Raw genomic sequence first — 25,419 nt, 5'->3', positions numbered from 1 at the left:
AGAGCAGATAACATGTTTCTAGTCTTTCACAGTCCACAGAATATCTTTGACCACTGGAAACAGTCACACTTGATGAACAGGGATGAATTAAGTTCATTATATGCAATTCTCATCCAAATATCCACATGATACAATTTACACCAGAACTTCCATTCAAGAATGGGTCAGAGTGGACCTCATTCACTTCTTGTCTTGTAACAAAATACTTTTAGTTACGTCTTTCTGTCACAATTCTGATAAAAATTCATCGAAGAATGGGCTTTTTGAAACTGCCAGGAAGCCCGAAGGAAAGTGTGGAACTACAGAGGCAAAATCTGGCACTTTCTTCAGAGGATAATTTTTTGTATGCTCTATGTTTGTCATCTCTAGTTACCATTTCATCTTGTCCCTTGTATTTTCTTCATAAGGTTCTCCTGTATGACTCCTAGTACCATGGAAGTCATTCCATAATATCTTATGTTCTGTTTACCTGTTTTTCTTCTAATTTGTGTTTTCCATGTATTTCTTGCTTCATTGATTCTGCAGAGGATCATACCATGTTTTATCTCAATAGTCTATTTAATTTTCAGCACCCTTCAGTAACGCCACATTTCAAACACTTCAATTTTCTTCTTTTTTTTGTTTTCTGTCACTCATGCATTCACTTCCATCTGATGCTGTGTTTAAGATATATAGCCTCAGAAACTACTTCCTTAGATGTTTCATATTAGTGCACTTATTTTACCTACGGATGCCCTCTGACTGTGCTAGCCTGTTTCTTATATCTTCTGTTCTTCATTCATCACAAAGCAGAATTTTGCCTTCATACACTGCATAGTCCCCAATTTATTACTGATCTCATTTCTGCTACCCCTCATTACTTTTTCTACTCTCATTCTACATTGTGTTCATTATAATGGTAAATACATTCTACAGGTACAGTAATCTGTAATTTTTCACTTTCTCTAGTGATAGCAATATCCTTTCATCCTGAGTTTTAATCTTACTTCTGAAACTTTTTTCTATTTTCATCTGTGCTGCTTCAGTGTACAGGTTAATGAGTAGGAGAAAAATACTGAATTTCTGCTTTATGCCCTTTTTTAATCTGACCACTTCTCTCTTGGTTTCTATTGTCATTGTTAACTCTTTGTTCTTGTACCTATTGTATATTACACATTTTCCCTGTAGCTTGTACTAATATTTCTGAGAATATCAAACATCTTATAGTGTCACACACTTAATACCAGTCTTTTGTTTTGTGTTATGTGTGGTGAATGAGATAGGCACTATACCTCTCATCTCTGTGGATAATTTGAATATTAATCTAAACTTGTCAAGAATTTGCCAACCTTGTTTCGCACTATCAGTATGTGTCTAAAATTACTGTTAGCTTCGATCAGCCAGTTGAGGAATATTCCACACAATGAGATTACACTGTATTAGTTTTAAGAATGACTCTTGTGTCATGTGATTTGAATAAAATGCTCAACATCAATAAATTCTATCCATATGCTATGAACTAAAGACTATGTATTGAAATTAACTGCTTTAATCCAAAAGTAAGAGACATAGTACATCTGGAAAGATGACATAGTTGATAACAGTCAGAAACACAAAAAAAATTATTTACTACTACACATAATACACACATAATATATTGTATCAGTTCCTTTCATCTAAGATCAGGTGGTTGTAAAAAGTACCAAAAAAGCATTTTGCTATTTTCTCTCAAATTGAAGTAATTTGCATTAAGATGTCATATACTTAAGTTAAATTTTTACCTCATATTGACCTTTCTCTTCTGAGCTACTTTGCATGTTCAATTCCAGTGTTGTAACTTTCTCTCTGAGTTGTTGTAACTCTTCTGATTTCTGCTGCATTGCATCAGCCTGTAACAAAGTTCTCTCATCAATCATTTTTATCACATTTATCTACATTTAATGACTCAAATAATGAGTTATCCAAACAAAGTTTTTTCGAGTGCACACTCAAATAGTGTTTTATCTTGAAAGAAAAAAAATGTTGTCTCTGATTATAATTCGCCTAGAAATCTTCATAGTAGCTAAAAATTACTATTTTTTTCATTTAAACAAAAATGTGTTATCATGAAAACATATATTTTGCTATGAAACACAATGAATAAATATTATGGTGTGATAAAAAATGGAACATGGGAAGCCATGCTGACAATGATTCTTATAACAGATATGAACTGTGAAAGAGCACTAGAAACATTCAATACTTTTGTGATGCTACATCTTAAAATGAAGGCACTGACTTCTGAAAGATATGATTCACTTGAGTTGCTTTCACCAATCACATGTTAAAATTTAAAGAAGGCATTGTCATTCATGTTTTTTTTTCACTTGAAAGATCTAAAGCATTCTTAACCATTGTCTCCCCAAGCAACAATTAATGTTTTTCAATTAACCAACAGCTGGGTGGATTGGCCAAACTTACCTTCAGGAAGCACAGCTCACAGTACAGCCAACAGAAATATATATACAGAAAATAAAATTTCTAGCTTTTTAAACCACAGGTTCTCTCACCAAGACAGAAAAAGATGAACATATTTGGTTATGTAGCAAAAAAGAGGGGAGGGGCAGTTACTTAGGACCCAAGTGACAGAGGTATTCGCGAGGTATGAAGGCAAGATGAAAAGGCCTTGCTCTGGCATTGAATTATTGTGTTTCTTCAATACAAAAATGTCCTCTTTTTGTCATAGTCTCTTTTAAGAACAAAGCACAGCGTTAAATGTTTTACCAATGAACAGATTCCATCCATGAAGTGTGTTTCTGGAAAGTATGCAAAATAGCTATGGCTCATATGGGGTGTTCATTGGACTCAATTTTTCAACAATAAATTGTTTTACATCCAGGAATTGATGGAGTAATTAAGGAAATAAGATTACATTTCAGTGCACCATCAACAGTGAAATTATTAGAGAGATATCGTAACATATACTGAGACTGGAGAAGGATAGGAAAGGAAAACAGCTACGCCCTTATCTAAGAACCATCCTGGTATTTGCTTTAAAGTGATTTCTGCAAATCTGGAAAGTCTATTCTTATGGCTTTGGATGACAATTTAAGTGTGAAGTAATATAACTTCTACTTCTTTTATGAGATGACTTACTTGAGATGTTCGGCCAAACTCCTTTGCTGGCCAGCCTGCTGCTGAAAACTCTCTTTCACCTTCTTTCCCGAAGTACTCAAGTATGCTGCTAGGTACAGGAATTTCTTAATACTAATAAAAATAAGTAGACATACCAATTTCATTTGCTACAACTAATGACGTATATTTGAACTTCAGACATATTACAAATCTCACTCTTCATATAAATATATACTGCTTCATAAGTCTCTCATGTCTCCAAATGTCAGAAACAAACTAATATACATATAAGAGAAAGTTGGCTTAACACCATGTCCATTCTCAACATCGATCTTAATACACGTCTTCCCTTCAACCAGACTAAGAGTTTTTCTCAAGAGTACCTTCTCAACTGTTCTCTTTATTATAACCATGGTCACTGACACAATTAGCACAGAATAACATAGAAGCTCCATGGTTCTTCCGTACAGTTTCACTAAAACTTCCATGGATCGCCTGAAAAGTACTTGTTGTTGCCATTCGACCACCACGTCTACATTCTTCTCACGACTGAATTTCAAACCTGCACAGACCAACATGAGACGCGCAATACATAGGATTCTATCATCCCACACTCACTGAGTGGTTCTTGAATTTACACTGAAATTCTCGAAACACTACACTAACTCTGGTTGGCCAAACAATATTTTATCCCCAGTTCTCATAATTGCTTGGGTACCAGTGGATTCTGCCCAAAACCACCATTCTTTTTTTAACTACCAGTGCCTTTAGCATGAAACCACCAATGCTGTTGCAAAGGCAGCATATTATAATAAAAAAAAACCACTTTCTAAATTCAGTAAACTTGGGTATTACAGCACTGTAATCAAACCTGAATGTCTTTATGGAGCAGAAACTTTAATTTTAAATGGAAAGAGGAGATACAGAAGAATGTCAAAAGAAAAAAAGAAAGATTATTAGGCCCCAAAATTACTGATGGTGAAACTTATGGACTGAAAAGTAATAAGGAAATACAAGAATACACAGACATACATGGTGACAAAAACAAAGACTTAAGTTTTAGGGGATCGTTAAAAGAATATCACCCACTAGATTGACAAAACAAATAGTAGATTTCTACGAAAACAGAAGTAAGGCAAAAGCAGAGTCAATTAAATGGATCACTGCGATTAAGGAGTGTCTTAAAGTAGCTAGTATAGCTCAGTCAGACATTACAGACAGAAAAACATTCAGACAAAAGATATGTGACTGAAAAGTTGGTCAGAGGAAAATTAGGAAACAGACTGGAACACTGTAGTCTGATGAAAGAAAGGGACTTCACTCTGATAGGATGAAACAGATTTGGACACAAAAGAAGGCCAACCATCAAAAGTGACATTGACTGATTGTACCTCGTGCGGTCCTATTGGGCCCATACATGAATAATAATGAAATAAAAACATGTTTTCTTTAATCAACTGTCTACACACATCACACAATACTTCCAACAACACACTTGTAGATTAAATTTTCTGTTGTTGGTGCCTTTGTCTCTTTTCGTACTTAATTTCTATGTTCTCCATCTTTTTTACATCTTTGTTTTAGTATTATAATTTTAGATAATTTCTTTCACAGTCCTTTTTCTCAGATTAAGAACTGTGGCACAGCCAGAAAATTAAGACAAAGATCACAAAATTGTAGCTAGAAAATCAAAACCAGTTTAACCCTTGCATTTTTATGGGGAGGCATATATTACTAAAAATTTACATCTCAGAAAATTATACTATGAACATCACAACACTTTTGTAGTTACTAGGGAAGACTAGTTTTGTTTCAGATGAAAACATTGTATACATCAAGTTGTTTTCTATATTATCACTCATTTGTGGGAAATTTTGGATGAAATAACCATTAATTAAAAACTTAAATACACAGTATTGATGTTCCATGACGATATTTATTTAATAGTTTGTTATGAACCAGCTTTTGTTTTTTTAAGCCATCATCAGATAGTTGTAAACTATCTGTTTAGTATTAAACTATCAGCAAGAGTTCATAGCTGTACAAAGATTGTTTCCGAAAGATGTGTGACACTTTACGACACAGCAGGACCTGCCAATTCCCATCGCCCCACAACACACAAACTTTCTGCTCCATGGTGCAACGCTTACTATCAATACCACAAACCAAATCAGATTTTGACATTAATTGAAAATAATTAATGAAATAGCAGTAGTATTTTTATTTTCAAAATTTCTTGTTCAATGACTTACTTCTTATGCATGTTGCAGTCACTATGCAGATTATGTATATGTGATTCCCCTCCCAATCACGTACTGAGCAAGGTGCCTACACCATTCTTAAAGTACTGGACTGACATTTGGGAGACTGGGGTTTATTCCCTGTCCAGCCATCCTGACCTGGGTTTTCCAATATTTCCCATGTTACTAAGGTAAATGCTATGGTTATAGTGCTACCCTAATTGAAAACATAATCAGTAAGATAAGAGACAGAGGATAACTGAGCTATTGTATCCTCCTCAGAAAGTGCTGAACCACTCCAGTAACAACTGCTTCCACATGCTATACGTACGTAGGACTTGATAGATACTTGCCAGCTAACTAAAATCCAAAAAATACCAAAAATATACTCAAGCTTTTTATGCAAATAATACTGTTTCCCACTTTCTGTTCAACAGTACAGACAAGATTCCAACTTTAGAACAGGGTGGAATTCACAGGGTTTCCTGCAATCTGTGTAGCAAATTATTGTAGGTCAATCAGACAGGGCTATTACTACTAGACTAACTGACATGAAAGGAGCTGGAGAATGACAAGAAAGATCCCACCTTTGCTGAACATGCTCTTAAAGAAAGCCATTCTTTTGATACTGAATGCCATGTTCTCCATAGAGGAACTACAGATGGAAAACTAACATTATTTGAACTTCTAGCTATTAATGAACACCAATCACCTGGTCTGTAATGAATGAACATAGTTTCATTATTCAGCCTCACTACAGTAGCAGCAACCAGTTAATATTTTTCTCACCATTAGATAATATGTTTGTTATACCTGTTCGACACAAACATTGCATAGACTCCATTCTCCCCTTTGCCTTCCCCACCCCCTTTTTTCAGTCTGTTCATCACATTTACCAGTTTATCCATGCAACACAGTAGTAGTGCCATTATTATCATTTGATATATAAAAAATCTTTATACAGCTATGAACTTTCACTGACGTTGTGTGGACTATCTGCTTGGTATTGGGTTAAATCCAAAAGCTGGTTCATAAAGAACTACTAAAGAAATATTAATGTGAAACATCAATATTGTTTATTTAAGATTTTTAATACGTGGTTCCTCCAAGTACAGACAGGATATTCCATAACTATAATCATTAATTCTTCATTTTAGCTCTCATACTATCTTTAGGGCAAATCATATCACCTACTGTTTATGTTCTGCCTAGTTACAAAAACACTCCATGTTACTCACAAGCTGCTGTCATGGTAATGTAATTCTTTAATACAAAAGAGCACACTTCACAGAACACTATATGTAAATGGATTGTGAAGGAGAGCTAACTGTATTGACAAGCAATGCATACAGACAATACATTGTATAGTGGTCGTGGACATTAAATTTATATGCAGGATCTATAATTAAAGAGACTGGAATCCACTTTTCTTGCCTTTATGCCAATAGCTTTTAGTAAAACAGATTTACACATGGCTGGATCTGTACGTCACTTCCATTGAAACACAACTTTATAACCGATTTTATTTGTCACACACTTACCTGAGCTTGTAGAGCTGTCTGCTTCTGTCCAAGCTTCATTTCTAGGCTTCCCTTCTCATCCTGTAGTGAACGCAGACTTTGCAAGGCAGAACTCAGTTTTGTTTCTGTTTTAGCATTTAGGTCTTGAACCTCTTGCAACTGGCGCTTCATGCTTCCCACTTGGGTCTTGTAATCATCCTACACACAAACAAGCAATATGTAATGCAATATATGTAATTAAAATAGCCACAATTTTTTCCAGCTGCCTAACAGAATGGAATTCTGTCTCAGACGCAGTAACTGTAGATAAACATTTAGAATACTGTTTCACACTTCCTTGGCTATCATCTGTCAACAATGCCAGGGTTTCCCTCTACTTATTATTGCACATTTTATTCCACTAGGAGTTTTCTTAGGTAATTCTGGTGATAAAACTGTGAATGCAGCTGTCTTTGTTTTCTGCACCGATGAGAAAGAAAGGAAAGACAAAAGCATTCACTTGAACACAATGTACACATTCAGAATGTAGTAGTGGTAATGTCAACGAATCTGTACAAGGTGAAGGTGGCTGACTCCATCCGATGAAGCAAATTCTGTAGCAATTGAAACTTACTGGGACCACTGCACCTTAAAGGAGCCTGTACACAATGAAACTTGTTAGTCAAATTTGCTCTTTTTATCCACAAATTCATCAAACAAATCTGTACTCTTACCAACAAAGTTTGTCAATTTAATCTCACTTTTGAAACGTATGATGGCTGCCAATGCAGAAAAAGTTTTACTGGCTTTGACTTTAGCACTGTATGTAAGGAAGAAAAAGAAAACAAGATGCTTGTCTAAGGAATGGTTGAAATGGAAAGAGAAATATACCCATGTAAATCTGCTAAATGAAATTACACTCAGAACCTGTTGATTACTTCACCTTTCCAACAATAGACAGTCAAACTTTTAATAATGGAGTTACATTGCACTCACACTGAAAAGAAGACACAAGTATATGAAAAAATTATTTTCTTACTTTTGGTCCTTTAATGACACTTCATTAAAATATCACAATGTTGGAACATGTATACTGTCCATGGAATAACTGGAGAGCTCCAATGTTTTGTTTTATTTAATTTAATTTTTATTTTATTGCACTCGCACTTCTATGTTGTGGGTAGAGCACCAACTTTCTTCTTAACCTCTTCCTGCATAATATATCAATGGTAAAGATGCAACACCTCTAACATTTTGATAACTGCCAAAGCTATTTTTTCTCCCAGAGGATAGTTTCCATAATTGTGGATACCTACATTACAGCGAGATAAATTGTAATAACACTATATTTCAGTAAACATGTGCAGAAAAATATCAACACAAACATTCACCATCTTGTCAAATCTGCTGCTGATCAAAATTTCTCTCAAAACACGTCAAACATAATCTAACAACAATATTTTGAAAATGATAGATTGCTACTCACCACAGAGAGAAGAAGAATCGTGGACAGGCACAACGAAAAGACTGCTTATACTTAAGCTTCCTGCAGAAAGGCCTTCATCCAAAGCAGGAAACACCTACACATTCTCACAAGCACAACTCACAAACACGTTTCTGCTGTCAATGGGCACTGTGGCCACACTGCGGACTGCAACTTGCGATCTAGCGTGTGTAAGGAGGAGGCGTGGGGAGGGGATAGCAGAGTAGGTGTCGGGGGGAAGATGCAGTGATGTTTGTGGGAGCGTGTAGGGACTTGGTGGGAAAAAGATAGGGCTGCTAGGTGCGGTTGGGAGATTTGGGGAGGGGGAAGGGAAGGAGGAAGACGGGGGAAAATACTAGTGGGTGTGTTGGTAGAATAGAAGGCCATGTAGTGCTGGAGTGGGAGCATGGGAGAGAATAGGTAGGTGGAGGACAGGGACTAGCAAATATTGAGGTCAGACCCCCAAACCCCCCTGACCTCAACCTTTGTTACCCCCTGTCCTCTACCTACCTATCCCCTTCCCAGCTCCCACACCAGCAATACACAGCCTTCTATTCTGCCAATGCACACAGTAGTCTTCCCTCCCTTCTCTACTTCTCTCCTTGTCTGCCGTCCCCAAAGCCCCCACCTGCATCTACCCTGTCCTGAATATGTCCCTGCATACTCACACAAACAGTGCTACACCTCCCCCCACCTACCCTTCTATCCCTTCCCCTCATCACCCCATGCCGCTTCCTTACCTCTACCTGCCACACTAGATTGCTGCTCCCATCAGGTGCAGTTGAAGTCTGCAGTACAGCCACAGCAGCCAGAGACGGTAGTCATGTCTGTGTGAGTCATGAATGTGTGTGTCTTTTCTACATTAGAAGGAGGTCTTTAGTGCAAAGCTCAAATGTATAACAGTCTTTTCATTGTGCCTGTCTGTGACTCAGTGTTCCCTCTATGTGGTGAGTAGCAATCTATAATTTTTCATAATATCATTGTTATTCCATCCTGGACTTTCCATTGTTCAGACACACTATGTTTGACAAACAGTGCTGTACACAGTCAAATAATCAACAAACCTAGTAATTTTTGGCAAACAGTTTCACTGAGTACGCAGCCTTAAGAAGCTGTCCACAGTGAAGATTACCATCTAACCCAGGCTTCTGAACAGCTGTTGACTGTTGGAAATTGTGTGAGTGAAGTGGTGGTGGTGTTTGGTGAGACACAGACGAGCCAGTGTAACAGCATTTCCATGATCAGCTCTTGTTGCTTCTGGAGCAGTGCCAGTAGTAGTTGGTGGTGCTCTTCCTGTAGGTCTGACTACTGCTGTTACAGGTCTAACAACTTTAATACGCTACGTCCCATGTGAAGTAATATAACTAATGGCCTAATAATGAAATAATTACATCAGAATGACTACTAATGCTATGTGTGACAATCCTTGTTGCCAGTTTCACTGTAATCTAAGCTAATTAATTGAGACACGACACCTGAGTCTCTGAGGAAATTTTTCCATTTTTGGAAACTTGTGATATATATATATATATACACACACACACACATACATAGAAACACCAGTGGTTCTAGTCAGAGACTCAGTCTGTGAAGTATTGTTGAGCCTTGCAATTGCATTGCAACCAGTCTTACTTCCTGGCAGCAATATATGGCAAGACTAGGGGATGTGACAGGAAACAAAGTCCTAAATGGAATCGGTGGCATAATGTTGTTGACATTCCTTGTAAGAATGGTACCTCCATATGGCTGTTGAGCCTGTACTACAAAGGCAGGTTATAGCTGTTGCTTGAAAAGTGCTCTAGTTGTTTGGACATCAGTTGTGGTGTGGGACCTATTCTGCTGTTGTGCATTGACCAGTATCCTTGGGGAGCTGTAAAAAACAGGGGTCAACTGACTCCATGGTCAATACATCTGCATCCATTGCAGGCTGAGATACAAAATCAGGAGTAAGAAGTATCTAAAATTATCTTAATACTTCTCCCAATTATTATGATTATTTTTCTGCTGCTATCTTTAAGACATTACTCACAAACTCTGTTCTTAGAATCAGATTTAAAAAAAGTGAAAGTAAAAACAATGATAAGTAATATCTTATATAGCAGAAGAGCATTAATTACTTCTGTTTCCTTCTGTGCTCCCTGCATGACACTCTGCTTTCAAATAACAAAACAATTCCCTTTTTACCTGACCATCTTCTCCAATCTAAAACCTAACTGGGCTCAGTCTAGTTGCAGTGCTGAGACAACATAGCTGTTCATATGTATGTGCGTGTGTTTATCTTATTCTGTTTGATAAAAGGAAGGAAACTGCCAGACAGCTTAGTGGCAATCTCCAGCTTGTCTATGTACATTCAGACTACACTCAGTATATCAACCATACAGTGAGTGATTTTTTTTACTTCTTCAACTTTCTTATTATACTACTATTACCAGCATTGTCTGATTTCAAGACTGTGGAGAAGGTGGAGTACATATTATTATTATTATTATTATTATTAAAACAGTTCAGTATTTTCTTGTCCAATGCTTTCTTTTAATTTATTGACAAATAACTTCAAAATCCTTTCAAGAGTTTTAGTTTGTTTGATTCACCATTTCATTTTTTCCTGACAAAGGGAAGGGTCTGAATTTCATTGTTATTTCAGTTGCCACCATCAATCTGTCATGTTTTTCCACTACATAGAAGTTCCTTAATAAAATAAACCCAAAAGGTTACACAAATTATCACAATGACCAATTAAAGCATACGAGAAGAATCTCAGTTAAGCATTCTATAAGCTTTCAACATTCCATTAGATGAAAAAGCATAATATTAAGAATTGAGGTACAATTTTGACGTACCCTTTCTCGTTCTATTTGAGCAACTTGATGCATGAGGGACCGCACTCCTTTTCTAACAAGCTCTGGGTCAACATCAATAACACCCTCACCTCGTGAATCTGCATCCTGAGCTGTAATGATTATAACATAAATTAAATGAAGCTGATAACAAGTTAATATTCAGTACATGATTTATAAAGAATTATTATGCTCAAATAATTTACAAAATCAATTGTAGGAAAAAAGAAATAAAAATCTGATAGTTTATATTTCATGGCTGAAAACAGTCAATATTATTTTCATATTTTAGTGGTTCACAATTAATCTGTAACTAATTATTTCTTTTCTTTAGCATTTATTATGTCTAGTACAGGGTTCACTTCTTTGGGAGTCAGCAAATATTTTATTTTATTTTATTGTTTACCTTTGTGACCAGATATCCTTTGACATCACAGTTGTCAATCTAACTTAAGGCACAGAAGATGTATGCACCGTCTGTCTATGAATTTCTTATACTTTGTGTGTGTGTGTGTGTGTGTGTGTGTGTGTGTGTGTGTGTGTGTGTGTGTGTGACTGTATTTTAACTGCTTGTGTGTTGTATTCTCTGTGGTAGAATACAGGGACCAGCCCAGCATTTGTCTACAAGAGTGTGAGGAAATGCCTAAAATCCACACTCATGCTGGCTGATGCACCAGCCCCTGGTCATTAATCTACCGTGTGAATTCAATCTGGATCTGGCTCACCTCCCTGTCTCGTAAGCTAGTGCACTGTACAATCCACTATATGAGCACCTCAATCTGTGATTTATTGTTTACAGGCCATTACTGATGATCTTTTTGTGCAAAAAACTTCGAGGCATTACAGTAAACAAGCCTATTTTTTATGTTTCAGTGAGCATCTCTTATTAGAAACATATGAAAATTTATGCTTTTAAATTTTTATAGGAATGCTTTTGAACGTCTTAGAGTTGGTCTCTGAGCATTTCTCTGTGACACACTTGTTTTTTTCTGTTCTTAAGTTTTCTATGGAAAACATGGAATATATAAATCTGGATAAAGTCTCTTCACCACTGTCTCCAAGCTTACTATGTAATTGAAGGAAATGATCTGGTGAATTTATAAATTGTCTTAGAAAACCAGACTGGAATGTAAATAATGAAGCTATCAAATTACTAGATAAACTTACATCAAAACACATTTACCTGCTCGGACTGGGCTCCAACGTCTTGAGGGGCTGAGCAACCTGTATGGAAGTGTGACACTTCCATCCATCTGTATGCCAGCAATTCTTCGTAGTGTTGATCCAACACTGCTTAACTTCTGCTCCACTTCTTTCTTAGCAGATTCCAGTTGTACTAGTTGCTGATCTAGGGCTCTGACTCTGCCCTCTGCACCACCAAGTCTGGCCTATAGGTTAAAAAAAGGTCTATACACTGACCTGAAAACTCCAAACAGCTTACAGGAAAGAAATCTTTTTAACAAGAAACTTCAACAGACACAGTTTCAGCTCCAGATTAACAAATTTACATATAAACATTGCCATGATAGTCCAAGATGAAACTGAAAACACCACACGCACACACACACACACACACACACACACACACACACACACACACACACACACACACACACACACACACACACTATATTTGGTCTGTTAATTATGTGTTATGAATTAAAACTAAATATGCAGTCACATTTTCAGAGATTGTTTGTGTGAAACACATTTAGTATATTAAATTTCTTTGATCTAACACATGTATTTTCTGAGATCATATAGGACTGCTCATACACCATTACTATGGTTTACAGTATTACAGAATACTTCATAGCTGTTTATGATTGATTTACCAAGTAAACAATGCACTTGGCAAACTGTGAGCACAATAACCACAACAAATGTCTAGTCAGGTGGGAAGATGTCCTGCCTAATATTTCGGCCACAGAATAAGTCAATAGTTTTATTACACATTTTATAAGGGGAATCAAATGACAATGAGCCAGATGAAAAAACAGTAAGTAAACTGTTTATTATTTCAAAAGTAAGCACCATAAGTGTTACCATATTTATCCCATTGAGAGGCAAGTTGGTCAGTGCCTGTATGGAAAAATGTTTGCGGGTTCCCATACCCAGGAGCAAAGGGGAGGCCACAGCCCAGCCCTCCCTAGTTCTCAACGCAAAAAAAAAAAAAAAAAAAAATTCTTTCAAGAAAATGTCTTAAAAGTCATTATTATACAGGTTGTTAACAGAATCGGAACTGGAGCCTTTATATGGCTACTTACAAGTCGCCATTCTTCTTCCAACATATTCAAAATACCTCCATGGTCTAGGCTTTCCCCTAAAAAATACCATATGAGCACCATTGCTATGGAAACCTGATTGTACCCAGGCAAGCACCTTTTTGTCTGAAGCAAATCGATGGGCATAAATGTGTTTCTTCTGGACTCCAAAATTATGGAAATCATATGGGGAGAAATCAGGACTGTATGGAGGATATGTAAGAGCTTCTCAGTGAAATTTCTGCAGAGTACTCAAAACAATAGTCATGCCAGCTCTGGGAAAGCCATGACCACCTTTTTCTTTGACTGCAGGGGCCCACTGCTCATTGACTTTTTGGAACACAGCGTTACAAGTAATGCACAGAAGTAAGTGGACACTTTACACAAATTGATGGTTGCCATGAAGTCCAGACACCGAGAAATATTGACAGATGCCATCATTCTGTTGCAGGATAATGCCAGTCCACATACTGTTTCAACTAAATCGCAGAAGTTTCAATGGGAAGCCCTTACATTGCCTCCATACAGACCTGATATTTTTGGAAAGATATTTGTGGCCACTGATTTGCAATGGACAAGGAGAGTCTTAATTGAGTAAAGTCATGGTTCCATAGGCAACTGAAAACATTTTTCCATGAAGTCATTAAATGTCTTGTCTCACAGTGGGATAGATGTATTAACAGTTATGGTGATTATTTTTGAATTAATAAACAGTTTGCTTATTTTTTCCCATCTGTCTCGTTTTCATTTGACTGATCCTTATAAGAAATGAGCAAACAATGAAATTATGAAATTAAAAAAGAATAAGGCCTGAAAAACTACTGGAAATGTCAAACATGCACTGAGAAATTATTAAATCAACATTGTAAACCGAACTATAAGGTTAATGTCTACACTACATGGTCTTTAGTCATTCCATTATTTGCATCCATCAGGAGAATACATTATCATATACTAAAATGATACAGGTTTCTTCAGAAGCTTGTATTTGTCTCTTGCAGACATAAATATGATGGTCAGCATCAGCTGGCGGAGTCACAGTGATGAGCTGGAGGGCAATATTGATCATCCCAAGGTGATTTACTCATACAAAAAGAAAAAAGAAAAAAAAAAAAACTGCTATTGTATGGTCAATTTCAGTGTTGATTTTTGCACATCCCCCCCCCCCCCCCCCCACCCCATTTTGGTGAAACTATCTGAACACTTATTTATCACTTTGACTTTTTATTTTTCTCTTACAGTCTTACAGTTACAATGATTTCTACACTAATAAATAATAGCACTAAAATAAATAATAATGCTATAATGATATTTCTTGGGATATGTAACACATTGTATCAATCTCAATATTCCAATTCGTCCTGCATGAATGCATCCACTGAGTAACAACATTTCAGTGTCAGTACAGGAGAATGAAAATTTATAATACATTAAAAGGGAGCAAGTTAATGCACATGAATTTAGGTTCACCTGAAAGAACCTAAATTCATGTGCATTAACTTGCTCCCTTTTAATGTATTATAAATTTTCATTCTCCTGTACTGACGTCCCTGGGCATACAGTTTGAGGTGGTGGGTAGGGAGAGTAAAATTTTCTTTGTTTCTTGTATAATGTGAATGAACAAAATGGTTTCCCTCAAATACACTCATGTTCAGAAAAAAACAGAACGCCTTGAGCAACTAGAGATAGGATGTTCATTTTCACAGGACAGGTACATTATTATATTCTGCAGAAATGAATAGCATTTGAACCATGGCATCGTATGGGTTCCAGGTCAACAATATGAGCGAATTGTACTGTTAAATCAGGGAGTATGAAAGAGGGTGCATTATTGGTTTGAGAGAACATGAAGCATCTCTTGGGGAAATTGCTGTTCGTATGGGACGAAGTGTTTTGGCTGTGAACTGCGTGTGTGAAGAATGGTTCACGGAAGGCTGTAGAACATGATGAGATGGATCAGGTCGTACCACCCAGACCACCACCTGAGAAGCTTGACACCTCATCCTAATAGCATTGGAGTACAGATCTGCATCCTCCTTGGCTCTAGTGAAACAGTGTAACACATCGTACACTATCAGGGGTGACAGTCTATTGCTGTTTATTATGGCATGGGTAGGAACAGGAAAAATCTGTTTAAATGATAATGCGATGAATAATGAGAATTTGGTGGTTTTTGCGCAAATCACGCGAACTCAGCGGTTTTTAAGAAAGTAACGGAAAATCGGTGTTTTTCAACAAAATTTCTGTGTCCTCGTAAGAAGTGTCATATATCTAATTATGTCAGTGACATATTAAATGTTGAAATGTTCCATGTTCAACTATTGCACTACTTTTTGCAGTCGTGACATCACTAGTGGCCTTTCGACTATGGACTTTTGCGAATGTGTACAAATGACCACTGTGCGAATTTCGATTATTTCTTTCTTTTGTAGTGTATGTGCCACTGTATGTCATTTCAAAGCAATGGTGCAATGAGAATCTATCACAAACACATCACCCTGCTCATTAAATGTGGTTAATAATGCAACAACGATGTAAGGCTTGAAGAAATGAGATCACTGAGACTTGAGACAGTAGCCGAATGAGTAAGCCATAACAAAACGGATAGTTTCGTGGTTTGCGATACAAATGGATGTAAGTTTGTGTCCCACTGCATGCTAATATATATTTTTTTCCATCGTAGCATTGTCAACACAGCCTGGATCTTTTGTTATGAATGTAACGCAAGTATTTGGAAGGAGGTGGGTGCGAACACTGCCAACACTGTCATCAATCATTGAGCTTATGACGCTAGCACCTTTTACAATAAAAGTAAAGGAAAAAATCCGAAAGTGTAATACAAGTATGTTCTGCAATAAATGATGTTAACATTTCCGTCTGATTAGAGATCGAAGAATGAAATAAATATTTGGGTGTTTATTTCTGAATATGTGATGAGATCCGAATAGTTGGTGAGGCAGGTATCTTAAAGGGCAGCATTAACTTCTTTGACGGAAATGAGCAGCTATAAGGTTCATCTTTTTGGATTTCCAGCACGCTGGATTAATAACAGGACAGCAACTTGAGTTAACCAGTTTGATGTAGAAAACAGCCAAAGTTGTCAAATTCAGTTACTTTTGTTTAATTGATGACCGGTTTCACGTATGAGAACCTATTCTCAAATCATCTTACCAAAGAAGAAAGTGTACTGTATGATAGAATGCAAACTACGTTAATACTGTACATGCTTGTGTTTAAGCAATTAGTTAAGTTTACAGAGACCATTCATTGGCAGGACAACTGTTTTAGGTATGCTCTTTGCCAACACTTGCAAATAAACAATATTTTGCACAGTACCAATAGCAATGAAGCATTGAAGGCTGAGTGCGTATTTTTCTGCCTGTATTAACTTACGAAAATTTTAATTAATATCGATATGATTGTTTTCAAATTTCGGTGAAATAAGTTTCGTTTAAGCAGTTACCAGACAGCTTGCCGTGCTTGCGCAGAGATGACTTAGAAGCAGCGCCAATTCCCATTTCTGGCTACTTGGAATGTGGTTGTTTGGTGTATAAACAGAGAGAGAAAGCAGCCAAAAAAAACCTCTGATGCTGTCAAGCTGCCACATTCACGCATGCACATAGCTGTCTCAGTTGGAGTGGGGTACACTTCACTTGACTAATGTTTTGTTTGTGGCGCGTTTTTCAATCATTTCGAAGCTGTTTCAGTTCCTGCATTCGGATACTCATTTTTATCATCTGCTGTTTTTTTTTTTTTTCTTTTTTTTTTTTTTTTCATTATATTCTTATTCTAGACTTGGCAATGAACACGTGTGTTCTGTGAAAATGCTGAAGCCTACAGTAACCACTGATGAAAGGGCATTAGAATTCGAAATTAATGGTTTATATGCTCCCGATAAGTTAACAGTGTTTTGTATGACTTTCATGGGAGACCTATCTTTGTTAGCTTGTTGCCTTATTCTTCTTAAAAAAACTATGCATACGCTCACTTTTTCAAATGTTTACTAATTTTTACTTCTCTGATGTAAGGATGAACTATGCTTCTTTTGTCTAAGGATGGATTTCTGTTATGTCTGTGTTTACCCCATTAGTCCAGATCTTGGTAAAAACAGCTGAAAATGCAGCACATAAATGAGCCTTACTATCAGTTCTACATATGTGTGTTAAAAAAAGAAGAAGAAGAAGAAGAAGAAGAAGAAGAAGAAGAAAAAAAAAGAGTGCATTAAAATAAAGTATTATTGTATTAAAATACTGTGTTACTGATGGGAAATAGAATTTAAAACTCAACACTTCTACTAAAACATATTATAAACAATGTTTGCAAGCAACATTAAAAAAATTAAGAAATTAAATTCTGTCTTATTTTTAACCCAAGTTAAATATCTTTTGTAAATATTTACCTTCACGCTTTCTTGGAGATATTCATACAGAAAAATCAGATGCTAAGCTAAGACATTTTACTTACTAACAATAGCACTGCAAAGGCAAAGATTTTTCTTTACATTAAAAGATTTTCTTCTAAGTTTCATTTCTGCTATTCCGTAAGAAATTTCAACCATTTAACATAAATATTTAAGTTGGTGAGAAAAATTGTTGAGTGTCAAAAATAGATTGTGGACCTGAAAAAAGGAGAGTTTTGTACACTTTTTAATGTGCTGGATACTTCACTGATAAATATTTTTTTTTGCAGTATTTAAAATATATGTATCACTCCACACCATTCTTGCTAAGCACAGCAACAGTAAACATATGTTAAAAATTGAAATAATAGTCTCTGTTGCAGATATTTCATTGATGACGCATTTCACCCTCCTAGCACATCTTCAGATCATTCTTGAGCCACGGAGACCAGCTTCTGTAGTCTCCACAGCTCAAGAATGATATGAAGGAGTGCAAAATATGTCATCAATAAAATATCTGCAATGTACTATTATTTTCATTTTTACCTTTGGAATTTGTTTTAAAATAATTATTGGTGTCAAAATTTTTTGTTAAAATAATTTTTCTCTACACTTGTCTCATGTTTGGACCACCCTATCTTAGGAACAGTTCCATTTTCAACATAGCATTGAAAAATGGTTAAATATGACAAAAATAGAAACCTGACAACAGAATAAGCTTTCCAGAAAATAACATCAAAAAGTGCAACAAATAACACTGATTTTGGTCATATAACAACACCGATTTTTTCCTGTCCCTAGGCGTGGGTTACACACGTGCCATCCATTTCTCTGCCTACCTTTGACGAATGTGCAGAAACATGCCAGTTGGCAATGGTGTACGGAACGTCATCACTGATGGCTGCATTCTGATTCACCGCAGACAGGGGGAGTGGCATCACAGAGACTGCATTTGCACAACACATACAGTGCCAACTCGTGGCCTTCCGGTGTGGGGTGCTACTGTATACAATTACAAATCACAGTTGGTGCATGTCCAGGTCACTATGACAAGTGTGACCTACACGGATGACGTCCTATGACTCCCAGCCACACACTTTCTGCACAACACGCCAGATGTCATTTTTCAGCAAGACATGTTGCTGCATGAACACGTGCCTTCTTGAAGTTATGTCAGCTTTTTGCCCTGGCCTGCCAGATCACCAGACTTGTCACCAATCGAAAATGTGTGGGATATGGTGAAAACACAGATGCACCACTGCGACCCAGTGCCAACCACCACAGATGACTTTGGAACCAGGTTAATGCAGCATGGATGGCTATACCACAGGATACCACAGGATGCCATTTGCGCCTTATATGCACTGATGCCATCGCACATGGAGAAAGATATCAGGGCTCATTGCACAGAGGTGACTGAAATGCTAATCATTTCTGCAGAACATATTAATGTACTTGTCCTGTGAATTTGAACGTCCAATCTCCAGTTGCTCAAGGTGTTCTGTTTTTTCTGTATATCCACGAACCTACTACGTTGTCATAGCAGGCGGAGAGCTGGTACACCGACATGGCGCGTCCCAGATGGCAGGTAGGGGGGTCCTCGCCGGCTTGCCGGCGAACTTGAGCAAAATACGATAGCTCTCACACAACATCAAGAAATCCCCTAGTGTCTGTTCTGGTATCCAGCGATTAGTGGTCAGAGTCAGTCTGTTCACCTAGTTGATGCGGCTGTGAAATATGGCTTGATCTCAACAATCAAGTCTGCAATCATTGTGATCTTTTTCAAAGATCACCGCAACTAAACTCAACTTGAAGTGATCTTGGTGGAACAAAAGGAAATGAATCCACTACCCCAGGCCCCAGTCAACGCACTGGATTTTCCTGGTCATCAGATTCTGGGGGACCAGGAACATCATGAGGAAAAGAATCAGAGCTTTCCAAAATCTCTTCGCAAACACTACATTGTCACTCTCAATACAAACACACTCTTCAAACTTGGAAAACTAAAACAACTCACAGACATACTAGAAAAGTTTCATATCAAAATTCTTGCCATTCAAGAGACGCGCTTCAGAGATGAAAACCATTTCAATAGAGAAAATTACAGGATCTACAAAGGGAAACCTGCTGTCAGAAGAGGCATACCATCATTGTTAGGTACAGGATTTGCTGTACATAAATCAGTAATGGATAGCATCATAGACTTCAGTTCTATATCAGAACATATTTCCACACTTTCCTTCAAATCAGGTAATAAAGCATACACAATTAGCAATGCTCATGCCCCAACAAATAACAATAATAGAAAAAAGCCGCAAGAAGTTGAAAACTTCTGGGAAGACATGGAAGAAGTAACTAACAACATTCCAGAAAGACATGTGAAAATTTTAATGGGAGATTTTGGTTGGTTGGTTGTTTTGGGGAAGGAGACCAGACAGCGTGGTCATCGGTCTCATCGGATTAGGGAAGGATGGGGAAGGAAGTCAGCCGTGCCCTTTCAGAGGAACCATCCCGGCATTTGCCTGGAGCGATTTAGGGAAATCATGGAAAACCTAAATCAGGATGGCCGGACGCGGAATTGAACCGTCGTCCTCCCGAATGTGAGTCCAGTGTCTAACCACTGCGCCACCTCGCTCGGTGGGAGATTTTAATGCGCATTTAGATAAAGAAAGAAAATACACACAAATCACAGGTCCGCACTCGGCACACGTTCATACAAACAAAAATCGAGACCACCGCATAAAATACTGTCAAAATTTCAACCTCAAAGTTATGTCGACGCAATTTCGAAAGCCAAGACGAAAACTTACAACAGGAAAGCACCAAACACTGTGTGGGGAGAATTCCAGATTGATCATGTGGCCATTTCCACCAAATGTACACGGGAAATTCTAAATGTCAGAACATGTAAGGGATTTTTTGAGTTTGGTCATTATTTACTACAAGTTAAGATTAGGAAAATCCCAAGGCAGAAAAAAAACAGCATGAAACAAAAGAGTCAAACCTGATCTGGAATACTTGAAGATAAACAGGGACAAAGTTGTTGAAGAGATTAATAGGCATTCAACAGACACATGGTCAGACTTTGCGAAAACAATTCAGAAGGTAATGCGATGGGGGGAACCTCCTAGGAAACGAAAACATAGATGGTGGAACACGAATTGTGATCTAGCCATTGAAAGAAGAACACAGGCATGGAAGAAATTCAGCAGTAACAGAACATCAGAAACATGGAAGGAATTTCATGAGATTCAGAAATAATCAACAAAGGAAATCAGAATAGAAAAATGGGCATAAGACAACAACAGGTCGAAAGAAATTAATGAAGATTACAAGAGAAATAACACTAGAAACTATTACAGAACATTCACAGAGAATATGAAGGGTTATAAACCTCCTAGCTCTGCTTCTGAAGAACAGATGGATCCCTCGAAACGAACACGAAAGAAAATTGCAAAATCCTCAAACAATACTGTGATGAACTTCTAAATTGGAAGAAACCCACAGAAAAATTAACCTTCCAAAAGGCCACAGCCAACCTAGATTCTAATCCACTCACAATAGAAGAGATAGAGAGAATCATCAAACAAATGAAAAATAACAGAGCAGCAGGAGAAGATGGTATTATTGCTGAGATCTGGAAGCTTCAAGATGAAAACATCACCAAGCAAATTAGTAAGATTATCTCAGAAATTTGGGTCACAGAGAAGTTGCCAGAGGAATGGAAATGTGCTTTGATCCATCCCCTACATAAAACGGGTGATAAGTCAGGTTGGTTGGTTGGTTGGTTGGTTTGGGGAAGGAGACCAGACAGCGTGGTCATCGGTCTCATCAGATTGGGGAAGGATGGGGAAGGAAGTCGGCCGTGCCCTGTCAGAGGAACCATCCCGGCATTTGCCTGGGGCGATTTAGGGAAATCACGGAAAACCTAAATCAGGATGGCCGGACGCGGGATTGAACCGTCGTCCTCCCGAATGCGAGTCCAGTGTCTAACCACTGCGCCACCCCGCTCGGTGATAAGTCAGATCCAAATAATTACAGAGGTATTTCTTTACTACCAGTCACATACAAAATTCTCTCAAAGGTGTTATTAAACAGACTAGAACCACAAGCAGATCCGCAAATAGGGGAATACCAGGCAGGCTTCAGAAGATGGAGGTCAGGCATAGAACAGATCTGGAACTTGAGAACACTTCTGAAAGTCAGACAGACAGGAAATACTGTAGTTATCTTTGTTGACTTTAAAAAAGCATACGACTCCATAGACTGACAAACGCTCTTTGACATACTGGAAGAATATGACATCGACAGAAAAACCAGGGCAATTATACAACAGACGCTCACAGACACCACCTCAAAGATTAAGTTCATCGTGAAATTTCAGAACCCTTCCAGATACACACAGGTGTCAGACAAGAAGATGGGCTTTCACGAATCCTGTTTAACATAGTCTTAGACAAAACTGTCAAACAATGGAAAGAACAAGTTAAAGGAATACAGCTAGGAAGAACACATGAAACAAGAACAATCATAAAATGTCTGGCATTTGCAGATGACATAGCCATACTTAGTAATAACACAGAGGAGGCAAAGGAAGCACTGGAACACCTACATGAAATAGCTGCCGAAACAGGTCTACAGATATCGTATGAGAAGACTCAGTACATGGAACGACAAACCAACAATGTACACATCATGCAAATGATGTATGGATCCGTAAAAAGAGTAAAAAAATTTAAATATTTAGGGGAATACATACAAATAGGAGGATCAAACAAAGCATCCAATACAGAATGAACACAAAGACTCCAGAAAGCATACAAACTCACATGGTCACATTAAAATAAGAAAAGCATATCAAGACAGGCCAAAATTAGACACTACAAAACAGTTGTATTACTGGAAGCACTATATGCATTAGAAACGACCACAATTGGAGCATCAGGCATTATAGAGACAGAAAAAACAGAACGCAAAATTCTCAGGAAAACATTCGGACCAATACACAAAGATGGCATATAGATGAAAAGACCTACAAATGAGTTATACCAACACACTGACGGACTCACAGACATAATCAGAAAACGCAGAGTAAATTTCTGCGGACACATACTGAGAATGGACAACACCAGACTTACAAAGAGAATCTTTGAAGTAGTAAAACATTCAAGCCTTAAAACAAATTGGTATCATGAAATAGAGGAAGACATAAGGCAGCTGATGATCAACAAACAAACGATAAAAGACGGAAAGGAATTCAGGAACAAAATTAGGAATGCAAAATTTATGGTAAATGAGAAGAGGAAGACGGGAGCATTATGGATTGAACAAAGGAAACAAGAGCTTAGTCAAAGGATGAAGAGATTTTGGGAAGAGAAAAGGAAGAAAAGAAAGAAATGAAAATTGTGTCATCATGAGATATTTGAGTTCAAACACTGTCCATAAGGGCAAACACTTTTTACTTACAAAACTTACAATACTAACTCTGTGATATATATCACAGAGGTAATATTGTAAGTTTTTGATATATATCACAGAGTTAATATTGTAATATAATAGAAGGAAACATTCCACGTGGGAAAAATTATATATAAAAACAAAGATGAGGTGACTTACCGAACGAAAGCGCTGGCAGGTCGATAGACACACAAACAAACACAAACATACACTCAAAATTCAAGCTTTCGCAACAAACTGTTGCCTCATCAGGAAAGAGGGAAGGAGAGGGAAAGATGAAAGGAAGTGGGTTTTAAGGGAGAGGGTAAGGAGTCATTCCAATCCCGGGAGCGGAAAGACTTACCTTTGGGGGAAAAAAGGACAGGTATACACTCGCACACACGCACATATCCATCCACACATACAGCCACAAGCAGACATATTTAAAGACCTATATGTCTGCTTGTGGCTGTATGTGTGGATGGATATGTGCGTGTGTGCGAGTGTATACCTGTCCTTTTTTCCCCCAAAGGTAAGTCTTTCCGCTCCCGGGATTGGAATGACTCCTTACCCTCTCCCTTAAAACCCACTTCCTTTCGTCTTTCCCTCTCCTTCCCTCTTTCCTGATGAGGCAACAGTTTGTTGCGAAAGCTTGAATTTTGTGTGTATGTTTGTGTTTGTTTGTGTGTCTATCGACCTGCCAGCGCTTTCGTTCGGTAAGTCACCTCATCTTTGTTTTTATATATAGTTAATATTGTAAGTTTTCTAAGTAATGGATGAGATAGTTCATCATCATTTCCAGTGCACATTTTGAGAGATTTTTTTCTATTTTTTTAGGATCCGAACTTTGTATGTCAAGTTACCCCAAAAACAATACAATGCCCAATAATGGATTCAAAGTAGCTTGTGTATGTTCCTTTTCTTGTGTCCATGTCAGTAGCAGTGGATAATACTTGCATTGCAAATGCAATGCTGTCCAATTTATTTCCTAGGTTCTCAACATGTGCCTGCCAGCTCAAATTTTTTCCCATATTTAAACCTAAGAATTTGACTGACGCAACTACCTCTATATCTTGGTTGTTGTGAACAATATTAATCTGCTCACATTTTGACTGTTTGATTTTGAGTTGCATCATGTGAGTCTTAGATATATTTAGATTTAACCCATAAAGATGAAACCAAGTTACTACGGTACTGAAGGTACTGATCACAGACTTGAGAATTTTCCCAATTTTTAAGTAAGACAGAAGTACCCTCTGAGAATAGAACTAAAGGGGAGATGTTATTTATTTACAGAATCAAACGCCTTTGTGAGGAGACAGGAAATTCCTGCCACCATATTGCTCTTGTCTAATGATGTACTTATTTTCTCAATGCATGGTGTAGGAAAAGATTGATTGCTACTTACTGTAAAGAAGATATGTCAACTTGCAGACAGCCACAATTAAAAGACACTTACATAAAGCTTTCAACCACAGCCTTCGTTAGTAGGAGAGAGATATACGCTATTCACACACACAAGCAAGCACACCTCAAGCACACACGACCACCAACTCCAGCATCTTGGGCTGGAATGCAACTATCCCATGGGATGCAAGCAGCAATCTGGAAGGGGTACTGTATGGTTGAGGAGAGAGATGAGCCCTGTCTGGTGGAGTGTGCGCGAACTAGTCTGCAAATGGGCACAGCGTCAGGAGGTTGTGGGGCAGGGAAGTGGGGGAAAAAGGAGCAAGAAAGGTCAGGAGCAGGAAAAGACAGATGGATGAGTCGGCAGAGGGCTGCAATTAAACAGGGTGGGAGATGAGAATGAGGAGGAGATAATAGGACAGAGGGGTTGGAAACTATTCGGTGGAGGGTGTGGGAACAGTATGTTACTGTAGATTGAGGCCACATAATTATGGGAGTGGAGAATGTGTTGTAAGTAGCGCTCTGCCAATGCATCCACTTGTCTTTCCCTGGTCCTCTCCTTTTTTCCCTACCTCCCTGCCACACAAACTCCTGACACTGCACATTTTGGCAGTCCCTGCACACTCCACCAGACAGCATTCATGTCTCTCCCCACCCGTACACTATCCCTTTCCCTTCCGCACCCCCTCCAGATTACTGCTTGCATCCCACGTGATAGTTGCATTCCGGCTCGAGATGCTGGAGTTGGTGGTCGTGTGTGT

The 25,419-nt window shown here is 37.8% G+C and overlaps 1 protein-coding gene across 1 annotated transcript in view; it reads right to left on the bottom strand.

Moving 5' to 3' along the window:
* LOC126455555 (rootletin) overlaps nucleotides 1–25,419 on the bottom strand; it is a 232,425-nt gene that overhangs the window by 41,788 nt on the left and 165,218 nt on the right. Inside the window, exons 23-26 of the mRNA XM_050091311.1 lie at nucleotides 12,330–12,540; nucleotides 11,156–11,265; nucleotides 6,875–7,051; nucleotides 1,761–1,868 (exon numbers count right to left, since the gene is read on the bottom strand). Of these exons, the coding sequence (XP_049947268.1) occupies nucleotides 1,761–1,868; nucleotides 6,875–7,051; nucleotides 11,156–11,265; nucleotides 12,330–12,540 (606 nt within the window). The remainder of the gene's footprint in view (nucleotides 1–1,760; nucleotides 1,869–6,874; nucleotides 7,052–11,155; nucleotides 11,266–12,329; nucleotides 12,541–25,419) is intronic.

Source organism: Schistocerca serialis, chromosome 2 (assembly GCF_023864345.2).
Source record: "Schistocerca serialis cubense isolate TAMUIC-IGC-003099 chromosome 2, iqSchSeri2.2, whole genome shotgun sequence".
Taxonomy (NCBI): Eukaryota; Metazoa; Arthropoda; class Insecta; order Orthoptera; family Acrididae; genus Schistocerca; species Schistocerca serialis.
Note: the sequence above shows the minus strand (reverse complement) of the source record. Positions and strands in the feature narration are given on the sequence as shown.